The sequence below is a fragment of the Oncorhynchus mykiss genome, chromosome 7 (genome assembly GCF_057628025.1).
Source record: "Oncorhynchus mykiss isolate SJ-2025 chromosome 7, ASM5762802v1, whole genome shotgun sequence".
NCBI classification, from domain to species: Eukaryota; Metazoa; Chordata; class Actinopteri; order Salmoniformes; family Salmonidae; genus Oncorhynchus; species Oncorhynchus mykiss.
The window spans coordinates 60,350,001-60,367,514 of NC_143028.1; the positions used below are offsets into that span (position 1 = coordinate 60,350,001).

The window sequence follows — 17,514 nt, forward strand, 5'->3', positions numbered from 1 at the left end:
CGTGTGCTTGTGTGTGTGTGTTTGCGTGCGTGCGTGCGTGTGTGTGTGTGTGTGTGTGTGTATGCATATGTGTGTGTCTGTGTCTGTCTGTGACTGTCTCAGTGTCTGACTGTGTGTGTTTGACTCACTGTTGTCTCAGTGCGGATCCATTTTACCCATACAATTTTCTTTTTTGGGGGTGTATTTGAATTTTGTATTTATTAAGGATCCCCATTAGCTGCTGCCAAGGCAAGGGCACAACAGTAGATGGTTGCTGGGAACAGACACTATTCCCACTGCAAGCAGGCCCAGGATTTAAACCAGCATCCCTGTGTTATTATTTCAGCTTCATAAAGGCTTTACGACAGCTTCATTATTAAGCCTGAACAGATATTGTTTGTTCAAAGTAGAACCGGATTTTGTAACTGATTTTTTCAGAGGCATGTGTTTTTAGTTTTTCTCAGCTTCATAACTTTCAGTGTGTGTTTGAAATATGAAGCCTGTCTATGTAGCTCTCCTTAGGTTACATAATGAAACATCAGTCATTCTCATACTGTATCCTCCTGAGCACAGTAGTATTGGAGCAGAACGTTGCTAAAGTTGAACTGCTAACAGGACTGGGTGGTGTCCTGTTTGGAACGGCGCCCATGCACCCCACAGACGATTGCTTTACTCTTCTCCTTCATGTTTATGGCTGCCAGTGTTATACTACAACAAACAAGCGCAGCCTTAGCATTTCAATCAAGTGAAATGTTTTTGATGTTTCGTAATATAGCAGTAATGTGGCCATGTATGATGTGTATGCGGTTACACCACAATTCTTTTCACTTTGATGCTGATTCATTAATGGAATTGTATGCTTATACGTAGTCTTAATAAGTATAGGCTATGCTTTATGGTTGGATGAACAGCTCAAGTTAGTTCTACACTTTAGACAGGCGTGGTTAGTTGGGATAGAAGTGCATGGGGAATGTTTGGTTGCAACGTTCATGCAACGTTCCTATAGCAGACCGTTGACGAGGCGCATATGGCAGGGTCTACAGGAAATCACGAAAGAAAACCAGCCACGTCACGGACACTGACGTCTTGTTTTCAGACAAACTAAACACCTTTTTTCCCCGCTTTGAGGATAATACAGTGCCACCGTCGCGGCCCGCTAACAAGGACTGTGCCCCCCTCTCACCTTCTCCGTGGCCAACGTGAGAAAGATATTTAAATGTGCTAACCTTTGCAAGGCTGCCGGCCCAGACAGCATCCCTAGCATTGTCCTCAGAGCATGTGCAGACCAGCTGGCTGGTGTGTTTATGGACATATTAAATCGCTCCCTATTCCAGTCTGCTGTCCCCACATGCTTCAAGATGGCCACCATTGTTCCTGTACCCAAGAAGGGAATGCTAACTGAACTAAATGACTACCGCCCTGTAGCACTCACTTCTGTCATCATGAAGTGCTTTGAGAGACTAGTCAAGGATCATATCACCTTACCTGTCACCCTAGACCCACTTCAGTTTGCATACCGCCCCAACAGGTCCACAGACGATGCAATCGCCATCACACTGCACACTGCCCTATCCCATCTGGACAAGAGGAATACCTATGTAAGAATGCTGCTCATTGATTACAGCTCAGCACTCAACACCATAGTACCCTGCAAGCTCATCATTAAACTGGAGGCCCTGGGTCTGAACCCCGCCCTGTGTAATTGGGTCCTGGACTTTCTAACGGGCCGCGCCCAGGTGGTGAAGGTAGGAAACAACATCTCCACTTCGTTGATCCTCAACACTAGGGCCCAACAAGGGTGTGTGCTCAGCCCCCTCATGTACTCCCTGTTCACCCATGACTGCGTGGCCATGCACGTCTCCAACTCAATCATCAAATTTGCAGATGACACAACAGGAGTGGGCTTGATTACCAACAATGACGAGACAGCCTACAGGGAGGAGGTGAGGGCCCTCGGAGTGTGGTGTCAGGAAAATAACCTCTCACTCAACGTCAACAAAACAAAGGAGATGATTATGGACTTAAGTAAACAGCAGAGGGATTTACCCCCTATCCACATCGAAAGGACAGTAGTGGAGAAGGTGGAGAGTTTTAAGTTCCTCGGCGTACTCATGACAGACAAACTGAAATGGTCTACCCACACAGACAGTGTGGTGAAGAAGGTGCAACAGCGCCTCTTCAACCTTAGGAGGCTGAAGAAATTTGGCTTGTCACCTAAAACGGCAACTGCACCGCCCTCTACTGCAAGGCTCTCCAGAGGGTGGTGCGGTCTGCACAACACATCGGGTTCAAACTACCTGCCCTCCAAGACACCTACACCACCCGATGTCACAGGAAGGCCAAAAATACTTTCCCAAGCCACTGCCTGTTCACCCCGCTACCATCCAGAAGGCGAGGTCAGTACAGGTGCATCAAAGCTGGGACCGAGAGACTGAAATACAGCTTCTATCTCAAGGCCATCAGACTGCTAAGAGCAATCACTTACTCAGAGAGACTGTTGCCTACATAGAGACTCACTAGTCCCTTTAAACAATGCCACTTTAACAATGTTAACATATCTTACATTACTCATCTCATATGTATATATTGTACCTTATACCATCTATTGCACCTTGCCTATGCTGCTCGGCCATTGCTTATCCATATATCCATTTTACATCCCTTTAGATTTGTGTGTATTAGGTAGTTGTTGGGGAATTGTTAGATTACTTGTTAGATATTACTGTACTGTCGGAACTAGAACCACAAGCATTTCGCTACACTCGCATTAACATCTGCTAACCATGTGTATGTGACCAATACATTTTGATTTGATTTGATTTGACCGAATCTCATTATGTTGTGGAAGATAATGTAGATCTCTTCTGACAGACAGTCAGCGCTTATGTCACTGAACGCTGTACTAACCTGGCTCACTCAGCATGTGTCTCAATCTTCCCTGGATTACTTTGAACTTGTTGTGCTCTATGGGTTGAAGTATTCTTACACCACCTCAACTATTCTTACACCACCTCACCTCAATTCCTCACTGCAGTAGTCCATGTGCAGGTGGCAGCAGGAGAGGAGACCCATGTGTGGTGAGCATTCAGATGTTTGTCTGACAGGCCTATTGCTCAAGCTTTGGGAACACTGTCATTGTGCTGAAACTGTTGTCAGGACGAGTATTTCAGACAACAAACACTTTAAAGAGTCTACAAATGCTTATAGTATTTTATTCCAACACAATGGAACCGATACCGATTAAATCAAATGTATTTATAAATCCCTTTTTATATCAGCTGATATCTCAAAGTGCTGTACAGAAACCCAGCCTAAAACCCCAAACAATGCAGGTGTAGAAGCACGGTCGCTCCTGCTGTCTCTAGAGAGTTGAAAACAGCAGGTCTGGGACAGGTAGCACGTCTGGTGAGCAGGTCAGGGTTCCATAGCCGCAGGCAGGACAGTTGAATCTGGAGCAGCAAGGTGGACAGCAAGGAGTCATCTGGCCAGGTAGTCCTGAGGCATGGTCCTAGGGCTCAGGTCCCCCGAGAGAGTGAGAGCGAGAGAGAGAGAGAGAGAGACCTGCCATTCCGGATGTGTATAAGGGAGCACGAAGAATAGGTAATGTCGGCCTGAACATATACACTACAAAAGTATGTGGACACCCCTTCAAATTAGTGAATTTGGCTATTTTAGCCAGACCCGTTGCTGACAGGTGCATAAAATCGAGCATACAGCCATGCAATCTCCACAGACAAACATTGGCAGTAGAATGGCCTTACTGAAGGGCTCTGTGACTTTCAATGTGGCACCGTCGTAAGATGCCACCTTTCCAACAAGTCATCAAATGAATGCCCTGCTAGAGCTGCCCCGGTCAACTGTAAGTGTTGTTATTGTGAAGTGGAAACGTCTAGGAGCAACAACGGCTAAGCCACGACGTGGTAGGCCACACAAGCTCACAGAGAGGAACCACCGAGTGCTAAAGCTAGCTCGTAAAAATTGTCTGTCCTCGGTTGCAACACTCACTACCGGGTTCTAAACAGCCTCTGGAAGCAACGTCTGCACAATAACTGTTCATCGGGAGCTTTATGAAATGGGATTCCATGGCCGAGCAGCCGCACACAAGCCTAAGATGCAATGCCAAGCAACGGCTGGAGTGGTGTAAGCTTTCCACCATTAGACTCTGGAGCAGTGGAAACGCGTTCTCTTGAGTGATGAAATACGCTTCACCATCTGGCAGTCCGACGAACAAATATGGATTTGGCGGATGCCAGGAGAACGCTACCTGCCACAATGCATAGTGCCAACTGTGAAGATTGGTGAAGGAGGAATAATGGTCTGGGGTTGTTTTTCATGGTTCCGTCTAGGCCCCTTAGTTCCAGTGAAAGGAAATCTTAACGCTACAGCATACAATGACATTCTAGGCGATTCATTGCTTCCAAATTTGTGGCAACAGTTTGGGGAAGGCCCATTCCTGTTAAAGTATGACAATGCCCCCCTGCACAAATGGTCTGTCGAGATCAGCGTTGAAGAACTTGACTGGGCTGCATAGAGCCCTGACCTCAAACCCATCGAACACCTTTGGGATGAATTGGAATGCCGACTGCGAACCAGTGTCTCTGAATGGAAGCAAGTCCCCCCAGCAATGTTACAACATCTAGTGGAAAGCCTTCCCAGAAGAGTGGAGGCTGTTATAGCAAAGGGGGAACCAACTCCATATTAATGCCCATTTTGGAATGAGATGTTTGACGAGCAGGTGTCCACATACTTTTGGTCATGTAGTGTATAATTGGAGGTGAACAAACAGCTAACTCCCCCAGGCTCTTCAGGTATTTCAAGCAGACATCAGTGTTATCAGTGCTAGCTAGGTCGTGTTTCAATCATCTAGAATGGCTTCCTCACCGTATCTCCTTTCCTTGGTGACAACTGATAGGCACGAGGGAAAAGATACGGTCAGATTTCTACTTTAACCAATAAAGACCTTGTCATGTCAGCGTTCATGAAGGACAATAACATTTTTAAGGAAATGAGGAAAGGAAGGGAATTAATGACTATTGGAACAGGGAGCCAGAGAGTGACAGTGGCCATTGGGTCCGTGAGTCAGGCATTGACTGGGGGCTATGAGCCAGAACAGGTTTCCCCGGTATGGTCCAGTCGTGCTTGGCTATCTGTCGTCGCCTGGTTGGGTCGTTGGAGGTGGGAAACAGTTAACGGTTAAACAGCCTGAGGACGGGGGTGCACGGTTCCAAACCCCTCTGTGCTGTAAAACATGGAGCTCCACTGACTCCACCACTCTGCTACACCAGACTCACTCCTCCTCTCATCAGCCCTAGTTTGTTTTGCCTCTGCTTTTTGCATGAGTGTGGAATGGCTGCTTGACTGGGAGCTACCACTCTGTCACCACAGGGGCCGCCAGACTCACTGGTCCTGAGAACACAGCATTCTTTTGAAGCCGCAAGCTTCCTTTCTCTCCCTATGTTCTTTCACAATGGGCTGTCCCTGAAGTAAAGAGGGAGAGAGAGAGGGAGAGAGAGAGAGAGACAGACAGAAAGTGAGAGCTAGGCAGCGCTCTGGAAGCCTAGCCGGTCATTGCTGTGATATTCTGACTGCCCCAGCGGCTGAGAGAGAGGGCGCGTGACAGAAAGAAAGAAAGAGAGAGAAAGAGAGAGAGAGAGAGAGAGAGAGAGAGAGAGAGAGAGAGAGAGAGAGAGAGAGAGAGAGAGAAGGATAGAAGACTAGAAGCCTCTTTCCATTCTATGAAAAACAAGTTCCCAAATAGAGCATCAACAGCAAAGTGCGGAGTGGAGGGAGTGTCTCGTCTCTTCAGGGGGAGGTGCTCACTAACATGAAGAAGAAAACAGTCCAGAGGAGCTACTACTAGTGGAAGATCTTTAAGAGGAGCTACTACTAGTGGAAGATCTTTAAGAGGGGGAGAAGAAGACCAATAGTGTCTATTCAGACACAATTCAAACCGATAGTGTCTATTGACTCTACTCAGACTAAAGGAGAAAGCCAAAAACTTTGTTGTCGAGGATGTCTTGGCTGTCGCCCATGTCATGGGCCAAGTGGACGTGGACAGCAGTCCGGGGAGCAGAGGAGGGAGAGGAGGTGGAGGGCCAGGAGGTGAAGGTGGAAGATGGACTGCTGCCTTGTGGAGGGCAGCGAGAGGAGGAGGAAGAAGAGAGATCTCAAGGCTGCAGGCGAGTGTGTTTGTTGGCTACATTGGAGCCTTGAAGCCTTTTAACAGTGAGAGCCCCGCAAGGCAGCTGGAGGGAGAGGGACACCTGCTTTGCTTTTCCACCTGTGGGGTTTGTGAGTTGGTGTTGTTCTAAAGGGGGGATGAGCAGAGAGACAGAGAAAGTGAGAAAAATGCATTTGACTGTTAAACTGTTTTTCCCTACTGTAAGGTTCTCCCAAACAATGTTGTGTTATAGGCTTACTGGTTAATTCACGAGTGTGTGTGTGAGGTGTGTGTGAGAATTTTCACACGCCTCAGGTATTTTATTATTTTATTATTGTCCCACACCACAGACAGATACAAACGAGTGATGCCATCTTAATTAAGCACACACTGTGTGTCCCTGTTCCTTGTGGGGGGGAAAACATTCCCCTGCTTATTGTGTTATCACGCAAGGCTGTGTGATAGAGATGGAGAGAGATCAGTATACAAATATATATTTTTATAGCAGTGTTTAATTACTATACCTATAGCACAGCATTGAGTGGTGGTGAGTCTTGTTTCCAATCACAGCTTCTATTAGTTGTTTATCAGATGTAGTCAACTGGTCTTGCACATGGCAGCTATGCAAACGCATTACATTTAAATAACTACACATACTACAACATGTAGAGGACACATAGTATATTATGTACACAATAGGTTTGTTTTTCCAGATATTCTAGTGTTCTGACCATACTCATCTCACTCTCTCTCTCTCTCTCTCTCTCTCTCTCTCTTCCAGTTCAGACTCAGAGGGCCACTTTGAAACCCCAGAGGCTCAGAGCCCTGTCCACGCTCCACTCCAAGTCCCAGAAGAGCTGGAGACCTTCACCACTGACAGAGCAGGTGAGATCATTGCTGCTTGCCTTCAACACAGATAGAAGTAGGCACAAGACATGCCAAAAAAATGTACATGCCAGTATTCAATTCAATTTTAAAAAGTTGTCTAACCCTGAAGGGGCAATTATTTTTGGGCACATGAGTCAGCAACAACAGAGCATGACAGCATTCCACAACCATACCATAATGACATACCACACATAGCAACTTCACAGGAAGGGATGTTATAGGGATATTATGCCACAAAATAGTCCCTCGCAACATCTACAGTACATGGTATGGCCTACCATGACACCCCAAGATCCTTTTCATTTCACTCCCACAACCACGCAACCATTGACTGACCATCACCTGGAGAGAATGCTAGCTGGCTGGCTTCTTTTGGAGTTTTCATGGCAACAATAGAGCTTTGTCATTCTGTCTGTCCATTTCCTGCAGGGAACCGTTTGTTTGTGTGTGTGTGCACACATGCACATGGTGCTTCAACTTTTAACAATCCCTCAGACATGGTTTTCAATAGGCTCTTTTCATGAACAAAAGATACAGTGTTTGGTGGAATCAAGTAGATTTAGTGCTTCAGACCATTTGATGACTGTCCATTAATAATGTTTTCTTAACTGAAACTGCAGATTGCGTTTGCTCTCAAAGGACTGCTACTACATTAGATTAAACTGCACCTACTGTTGAGCTATTTTAACTCTGTTCCGTCTGACATGTGGCCAAATGGAGGGAGGTGTACCATGCCAAGGTAATTGAAGACATGTGGTTTGTCTGCCTACCGTACTTTTCTAGGTATGTATCTGACTGTTAGAAATTCATGAAGGCCATTAAAGTTACATAGCACTTAAAGGTTGGTATTAAACTACACAAGTACCTTATTCACAGCAACAATTACGTATGTGGTGAGGGAGTAGTCATGGGCTGAATAAAGAACGTATCTTATCCATTCAGGTCAAACTGAGGGAGGCTACTCCACAAGAATAGCATATGTGGCCCAAATAAAATATTATTATTGTAACATTGGATAAGTAAAAGGTAGAGAATGGGACCACGACCTGCATGGGAATTGGCTTTTGACTATGGAACTCAGGAGGTCACCCAGGAACAAAAGCAGTTGCTCCTCCTTGTTTTTAATTGTCAGTGGGAGGGGTCAAAGATCATGAGAGTGACTTCCCATGTGATGGAACTAAAATATCTCCATTATATTGATGGGCCCCATCAGATAGATTTGGATCAATCTGGGCCCTATTGTGTTGTCTTGCTAATGTTTCCAGATCTGTTTGTGCTGTCTTGCTAATGGTCTCCAGATATGTTTGTGTTGTCTTGCTAATGTTTCCAGATCTGTTTGTGCTGTCTTGCTAATGTTTCCAGATCTGTTTGTGCTGTCTTGCTAATGTTTCCAGATCTGTTTGTGCTGTATTGCCAAATAAGCACAAACAGATCTGGAACCCGGCTAGCATGAAGCTGCGGTACTTTTAAAAACCTTTAGTAGTGTACACAAAAATAACCAACTATGTTGTCTGTCCTGTATGTGGACACCTGCTCACCTAACATCTAATTTCAAAAGGTCCCCAAAAACACAGTGGTCTCCATCATTCTTAAATGGAAGAAGTTTAGAACCACTAAGACTCTTCCTAGAGCTGGCTGCCCGGCAAAGTGAGCAATCAGGGGAGAAGGGCTGATGGTCACTCTGACAGAGCTCCAGAGTTCCTCTGTGGAGATGGAAAAACCTTCCAGAAGGACAACCATCTCTGCAGCACTCCACCAATCAGGCATTTATGGTAGAGTGGCCAGACAGAAGCCACTCCTCAGTAAAAGGCACATGACAGCCCGCTTGGAGTTAGCAAAAAATCACCTAAAGACTCTCAGACCATGAGAAACAAGATTCTCTGATCTGATGAAACCAAGAGTGAACTCTTTGGCCTGAATGGCAAGTGTCCCATCTGGAGGAAACCTGGCACCATCCCTACGGTGAAGCATGGTGGTGGCAGCATCATGCTGTGGGGATGTTTTTCAGCGGCAGGGACTGGGAGACTAGTCAGGATTGAGGGGAAGATGAATGGCGCAAAGTACAGAGAGATCCTTAATGAAAACCTGCTCCAGAGCGCTCAGCACCTCAGACTGGGTGCGAAGGTTCACCTTCCAACAGGACAATGTCCCTAAGTACACAGCCAAGACAACACAGGAGTGGCTCTGGGACAAGTCTCTGAATGTCCTTGAGTGCCCCAGCCAGAGCCCGGACTTGAACCCGATCAAACATCTCTGGAAAGACTAAAAATAGCTGTGCAGTGACGCTGTAATCTCTGCCAAAGGTGCTTCAACAAAGTACTGAGTAAAGGGTCTGAATACTTACAAAGTACAGAGTGTGATATTTCAGTTTTTTATTTTTATTTGCAAAAACATTTAAAAACCTGTTTTTGCAGTTTAAGCTACTTAGCTTATTCAAGCCTGTCTCAAAATACAACACTGCCCCTTGAAGACAGAAAAAAGCTCTTTACCCTGACTCAGATGGCTAGAAATGACATTTTGTACTCTTGTAGGAAGCAACCACTCCCCCATTGCTGACTAAAAATGAGCTATCAAAGAATGTGAGCAAATGTGCACAAGTGGCTAAAGCTTTTGCTTTGATCTCAGAACAAGTGCATCTACTCGAGACCACTCATGCGGTAAACACAGTCCAGTTCAAAGTGAATGACACAGATCCATATATGACAATGGTCTATTTGCATATAGGGATACTGCAGCTCTGATTGGTTTTGTCCCTCTGGTCTGTAGAGTACGGGCTTCGTGTCGTGCTTTTTAATGTAATAGAATCCTACTCCAGTGCATTCTGCCTACAAGAAAATCTCTTGCATAGTTAGTTTTGCATACTAAGTCTTGCATAGTTTGTTTTGTTTCGGTATGTTGCAGTGAAAGTGGCTAATATTGGAAATTCCCACAGTAGAGGGAAACTTTAATAGTTTTAAGTAAAGGGGAAAACTAGAAAGTTGAGTGAAGTTCAATCTCGTGCTTCTCTGTGCAGGCTGATATTTCTTCTGAGTGGCAGTCCCGGGGGAGGGAACATTGGTTGGCACTATGCATTTGGGTATGTAGCGTTTGTCCTTGGAAACGCACACAGTTCTTGTACTGATGTTGCTTTCAGAGCCAGTCTGGAACTCGGTAGTGAGTGTTGCAACCGAGGACAGACACATTTTACCTGCTGTGATATGGTGATATTGGTGATATGTGATATTTCAGTTTTTGCTTTGTCATTATGGGGTATTGTGGGTGGATTGATGAGGGGACAAAAACAATGTCATCTATTTTAGAATAAGGCTGTAACGTAACAAAATGTGGAAAAAGTAAAGGGGTCTGAATACTTTCCAAATGCACTGTAAAACATAGCCTAACCTTTTGTATTATGATTTTTATTGTTTGTACTGGTAATCTCAATAAAAACATACAACCTATAACCTTGAAGCCCTGGGTACAGTGATCTGAACTCTGATGAACTGATTCTAGAACAGTTAATCAGATAGTTTTTGATCAATTTAGTTGACATGATACACGTGCAAGCAGAATTATTATAGATCTGGGTACTAGGGTATCTTTGTAAGTAAGGCTGCAATGGACTATTCACCAGTGTTGTTATACCTCTCTTCCTCAGCCTCTCTCTTTGCTTTTCTCCCCACACACACACACACACACACACACACACACACACACACACACACACACACACACACACACACACACACACACACACACACACACACACACACACACACACACACACACACACACACACACACACACACACACATATATGTAAACACACCGATGGTGGATTTGACTTTGCTTAGTAATGATTACAGTAGCTCTAAATATTTGGAATATGAGGATCAATGCTGCATTAAACGCTGTAGCAAATTAATTCCTCCACTCCACTGTATATAAATAATCTAGGTCAGAGGCTGACCCCTGTCTCCTAGCAACAGACTGTTGCATGAAAACTACTTTGAAGATGACAGCCATCATGAAACAGTTGTACATTCTGAAGGGAGTGTGGCAAAATCAACAGCTCTCGCAGTCTGATCTGTTATTAATTTATTAGGCAAGTCAGTTAAGAACAAATTCTTATTTACAATGAAGGCCTAGGAACAGTGGGTTAACTGCCTTGTTCAGGGGCAGAACAATACATTTTCACCATGTCAGCTCGGGGATTCAATCTAGCAACCTTTCGGTTACTGGCCCAACACTCTAACCACTAGTCTACCTGCCATTATAGCTTTTATATTTCCTTATCACAGTTTTCCAGTCACATGAATGCATTGTTATGATATTAGGTATTTAAAGAATAGCGTAACCATGGAAATATATGCATGCAACTGTATATTACTGTGGGATTGGTAGCTTTTCTCTTAACCTTTCTTAATATAAATACTGCAGCTAGCAACCTGCCTTGAGAAGGCTATTTTGTTGAAATTACAGCACACTCCAAATAATATGTTTGATAATACTTTGCATTTGTGGCTATGTTTTCTACTTGTTCTTGAGTCGACTTGTCAAATCCCCTCTCCTGCTTTCACCAGATGCCCTGGAGGAGGAGGATGAACAGCTGATAGTGTCTGGCCCAGCCAGAGATCCAGCTCCTAGCCTCCTATTTAACCAGAACATGGGTCAGGCCAAGCCCCCCTTGGTCCCTGAGGAGGAGGCCCCTGTGGACTCTAAGGAGGGGCCACAAACACTGCCCAACACCACAGACACTGCAGAGGTTCAACCCGCAATAGCAGGCCCATCAGCCCAGACCAATGGAGCCGCAAAGGCCACTGCTTCTCTAGACTTAGGTCTACCTGAGGAGGATAGACCACTGGCTACTTCACTAGACTTAGGCCTACCTGAGGAGGATAGACCACTGGCTACTTCTCTAGATTTAGGCCAAACTGATGAGGATAGACCACTGGATACCTCTCTAGACTTAGGCCTACCTGAGGAGGTGAGGCCACTGGCTACTTCTCTAGACTTAGGCCTAACTAAGGAGGCTAGCATTACTAAGACGCTTTGTAATGGACACCCCATAGAGACCATCCCTGAACCTCAGGCCAAACCCACTAAAACCACACCCCCTTCCCTGAAGATAAAGGGAGCTTTTTCCAGGGCTAGTGCACAGAGGGATGGGGACAGTGATATCACCCTAGTCCCTAAGGCTAGATACAACTTCAACCTGGACCAATTCGACGGCAGCTTCAATCCGTTCGCCAGCGGCGGCTCCAAGATTCAGAACTCCCCGCCAGCCGATGCCATGCCCACACTGGGGTCGTTACCTGTACCTAGCTCCCTGCCCACACTGGGGTCGCTACCTGTACCTAGCTCCCTGCCCACACTGGGGTCGTTACCTGTACCTAGCTCCCTGCCCACACTGGGGTCGTTACCTGTACCTAGCTCCCTGCCCACACTGGGGTCGTTACCTGTACCTAGCTCCCTGCCCACACTGGGGTTGCTACCTGTACCTAGCTCCCTGCCCACACTGGGGTCGCTACCTGTACCTAGCTCCCTGCCCACACTGGGGTCGTTACCTGTACCTAGCTCCCTGCCCACACTGGGGTCGTTACCTGTACCTAGCTCCCTGCCCACACTGGGGTTGCTACCTGTACCTAGCTCCCTGCCCACACTGGGGTCGTTACCTGTACCTAGCTCTCTGCCCACACTGGGGATGTTACCTGTATGCAGCTCTTCTCCACCGCTTTGTGGGACTAGTTCCTCACCTAAAATGGATGTTGAGGAGGTCAAAGATTCAGCGTCGGAGGCATCAGAGGAGCCCAAGCCTGTGGAGATAGAGTTTGGGTTAGACGAGGCAGGCGAGGTAAAAAAAACACCGCCCAGGAGGATGGGTAAAACGCCCGGCAGCAAGCTCGCCGTCAAGAAACCAAGGGCAAAAGCAATGACAACAGCACCTGCCCCGACGCCGGCACCCGAACCAGAAATAGCTCACCCGGTAGTAGAGCCGGTTTCAGAAACGACTTCCGAACCACTTTCCATGCCAGGTCCCTCCTTAAGTTTGGACGACGTTCCTATTCCCAAGTCCACTTATAAATTTGACCCCAACCAGTGGGATGACCCTAATTTGATCCCCTTCTGGGGTGGTGGTGTCAAAATAAGTAGTTCCCCGGTTTTGCCCAAAGGATCCTACAGCTTTGATCCTCACAACTTTGACAACTATGTGGACCCCTTTAAGCCATCTACAGCCCTGGGCTGCGAGAATTCAACCTCCCGGGATACCCCACTTCCTCCTCCAGCAGAGGAAGCAGTGAAACCAAAGCTGGAGCGGCCCCTGGATGAGGGGAAGAGAATGTGTCAGACTCCAAAGAAAAGCAAGGACAGGATCATCACGTAAGTCCACTACACTCACTAGTGTTCCAACACTAGTATAGCCTTCTTCATGTTAGTTCTGCTTTCAGAATGTGGATTGTCTTAACAAGAAGAAAGCATTCAATTGTCTTTCCGTGTCTTTTAAAAACACTTGGCAATGTGTATTTTATAAAACAATACTGTCAGAAAGTGAGTAAACATGTTCGATATTGCTCAATGGCCTATGTGATACCAAACTTGGCTTCATGGTTCTCACATTAGGTTGGTAAATATATTTTTGCCATTTGCAAGGCCACTGGCATCATAATGTTTGTGTCAGAAGCCTGCTGCCAAACCAACTCCTAGAAACCTATCTCATAATGCTGAGCAGTACATCACTACTCATTCCTCCTTCTCTCTCTCCCTCATCTTTCATTTTCCTGCTGTACTCCCTATCGACCTTCTCCCGCCAACCCTACCAACCAACCGCCACTGTCTGTCTATCGTGCACCTTTTCTCTGCTTCTCCTCCCACCTTGTGTTCATTCGCCTCAGGACCACTGAACAAGTGAAGTTTCTCTGTTTTCTGTTGTAAGTAGTACTTGCTCTTTCCTCACTCATTCTCTCTCTCTCTGGGTTGGTCTGCCATCTTTGCTTTCAGTCCTATTGCATGTGTTGTTATGATGAGAGCTCAGTGAAGGAGCTTTTAGTGTCATGCACTCCTGCATGTTGGCACGTGAACCTTCCCCCTTAAAAAACATGCCTTCATCAGCTAGTAGGCTATTTCCTTAATGGTTGCCTTGTGAGTCTTTGCAGAGTTAAATAACAGATTTCTATCTGCATAGGATTTTGCATAGTGCTGTCGTGTCTTTACTATCATTAAATTAAGACTTTTAGTTTTTATCAAAGATTCTCTGTAATTAGCATTTCGTGATGAACTAATCAGGCAAATTTAATTAACTAGGAAGTCGGGGCATCGAGGAAAATATTCAAATTACAAAGTTATAATTTTCCTAATACAACTTTTCAGATATATTTTAATATCTGATCAATTGGTCTTCTTGATTAAAGAATTAATTGTTTTACCTCACGTTAGTCTCATTCCAAACGTCGTAAATTGTTGGTTATCTGCACGAACCCAGTCTTCACTATGACATCCATACATCAATTGTCTTAAATAATTTATTTATTAACTAAATAAACAATCACAGAAGTGCACACACAAACAAACAAAATTAATATGGTTACAAGAAATGATAGGGGAATGTGCCCTAGTGGGCTAAACCTGCATGGCGGCTTGTTGTACAAAAGGGAAGTGGGGGTTGACTGAGATAAGACAACACACAGTTGATAATTATAACAATTGAAATGCTAATCCTTTGCACATTAACTCTCACGCATTCGGGAACAATTGCAATCAATACATATACTGTATTTACGCTCAATGTGTCGTCGGTGTGTCTGTTGAAAAGTTTGTTTCTGTTGGAGTTCGAATGGATAGTTCAGAGTGACATTCATTCATGTCTTTATAGAATAGATGTTTCGGTGTTTCGATGTTTCGACGTCTCTATACTGTGGCCATGAGGATATAATCTCCTCCAGGAATTTACGACCTCTCTCTGACCACAGCAACCTGGGTGTAGGAGACAGGGAGAGGGGGATGCTGTACCCAAAGAGGGCAACGTCATGACAGTGCTGTGCAATACTGATTAGACCAATGGGAGAATAGTGTGTATCAACCATCTGCTAGCCTCGCCCCGCTAACTGTCTAGAGCATTTCGGACTGTTAGCTTAAGAGGCCCATCAGACAAATTCTTTGGCCACTATACCTATTTTGCCAATTGGCCTGGACCCTTTCACCACACAGATCCCTGCTGATCCACGAAGACTGGTCTGCCGACGTTACAGCACGAGGGGGCTACTACTGACTTCTTCCGTCACGACGTCCCTCTAAGGCCCTTCTGCCAGCTAGCCCCGGCCCGCTAGCTGCCTGAATCGACGTGTCTCCGGCCCGCCTGAGGCACTCACTGGACCCCTATGATCACTCGGCTACGCATGCCTCTCCCTAATGTCAATATGCCTTGTCCATTGCTGTTTTGGTTAGTAATTATTGCCTTATTTCACTGTAGAGCCTCTAGCCCTGCTCAATACGCCTTAGATAACCCTTTAGTTCCACCTCCCACACATGCAGTGACCTCACCTGGTTTAAATGATGTTTCTAGAGACAATATCTCTCTCATCGTCACTCAATGCAAAGGTTTACCTCAACTGTATTAACATCCTACCATACCTTTGTCTGTACATTATACCTTGAGTATATTCTACCATGCCCAGAAACCTGATCCTTTTACTCTCTGTTCCGAACGTACTAGACGACCAGTTCTTATAGCCTTTAGCCGTACCCTTATCCTACTCCTCCTCTGTTCCTCTGATGATGTAGAGGTTAATCCAGGCCCTGCAGGGCATAGCTCCACTCCCACTCCCCAGATGCTCTCATTTGTTGACTTCTGTAACCGTAAAAGCCTTGGTTTCATCTACGTTAACATTAGAAGCCTCCTACCTAAGTTTGTTTTATTCACTGCCTGAGCACACTCTGCCAACCCGGATGTCCTAGCCGTGTCTGAATCCTGGCTTAGGAAGACCATCAAAAACCCAGTCATTTCCATCCCTAACTATAACATTTTCCGACAAGATAGAAGTGCCAAAGGGGGCGGAGTTGCAATCTATTGCAAAGATAGCCTGCAGAGTTCTGTCTTACTATCCAGGTCTGTGCCCAAACAATTTGAGCTTCTACTTTTAAAAATCCACCTTTCCAGAAACAAGTCTCTCACCGTTGCCACTTGCTATAGACCACCATCTGCCCCCAGCTGTGCCCTGGACACCATATGTGAATTTATTGCCCCCCATATATCTTCAGAGCTCGTGCTGTTAGGTGACCTAAACTGAGATGTGCTAATGTCATGAGAATTATGTTCTCAATGTTCATAACCCAATTTGATTAAACTACTCTAGTTTTACCCTAATTCTGACTAAAACTACACACATCATTTATCATAATTTTATTGACTAAGACTACACACATCATTAGTAATTTGATGATTCTAATGTATTTCATTGATGATTCTAATACATTTCATACAATTATATACAGTGCCTTGCGAAAGTATTCGGCCCCCTTGAACTTTGCGACCTTTTGCCACATTTCAGGCTTCAAACATAAAGATATAAAACTGTATTTTTTTGTGAAGAATCAACAACAAGTGGGACACAATCATGAAGTGGAACGACATTTATTGGATATTTCAAACTGTTTTAACAAATCAAAAACTGAAAAATTGGGCGTGCAAAATTATTCAGCCCCTTTACTTTCAGTGCAGCAAACTCTCTCCAGAAGTTCAGTGAGGATCTCTGAATGATCCAATGTTGACCTAAATGGCTAATGATGATAAATACAATCCACCTGTGTGTAATCAAGTCTCCGTATAAATGCACCTGCACTGTGATAGTCTCAGAGGTCCGTTAAAAGCGCAGAGAGCATCATGAAGAACAAGGAACAAACCAGGCAGGTCCGAGATACTGTTGTGAAGAAGTTTAAAGCCCGATTTGGATACGAAAAGATTTCCCAAGCTTTAAACATCCCAAGAAGCACTGTGCAAGCGATAATATTGAAATGGAAGGAGTATCAGACCACTGCAAATCTACCAAGACCTGGCCGTCCCTCTAAACTTTCAGCTCATACAAGGAGAAGACTGATCAGAGATGCAGCAAAGAGGCCCATGATCACTCTGGATGAACTGCAGAGATCTACAGCTGAGGTGGGAGACTCTGTCCATAGGACAACAATCAGTCGTATATTGCACAAATCTGGCCTTTATGGAAGAGTGGCAAGAAGAAAGCCATTTCTTAAAGATATCCATAAAAAGTGTCGTTTAAAGTTTGCCACAAGCCACCTGGGAGACACACCAAACATGTGGAAGAAGGTGCTCTGGTCAGATGAAACCAAAATTGAACTTTTTGGCAACAATGCAAAACGTTATGTTTGGCGTAAAAGCAACACAGCTGAACACACCATCCCCACTGTCAAACATGGTGGTGGCAGCATCATGGTTTGGGCCTGCTTTTCTTCAGCAGGGACAGGGAAGATGGTTCAAATTGATGGGAAGATGGATG

General features: G+C 45.2%; 1 protein-coding gene across 7 annotated transcripts in view; it reads left to right on the forward strand.

The window, feature by feature from the left end:
- tacc1 (transforming, acidic coiled-coil containing protein 1) overlaps positions 1–17,514 on the forward strand; it is a 58,299-nt gene that overhangs the window by 26,247 nt on the left and 14,538 nt on the right. For 2 of the 7 annotated variants that reach the window (XM_090241579.1, XM_021610236.3), the window contains exons 2-4: positions 6,921–7,024; positions 11,590–13,387; positions 13,900–13,935. In XM_090241579.1, coding sequence (XP_090097705.1) covers positions 11,673–13,387; positions 13,900–13,935 — 1,751 coding nt within the window. In that variant the 5' untranslated portion in view covers positions 6,921–7,024; positions 11,590–11,672. Of the gene's footprint in view, positions 1–4,641; positions 6,159–6,920; positions 7,025–11,589; positions 13,388–13,899; positions 13,936–15,211; positions 15,381–17,514 lie in introns of those variants that run through there. The other 5 variants (XM_090241580.1, XM_090241578.1, XM_021610234.3 and 2 more) reach the window with 4 other exon arrangements.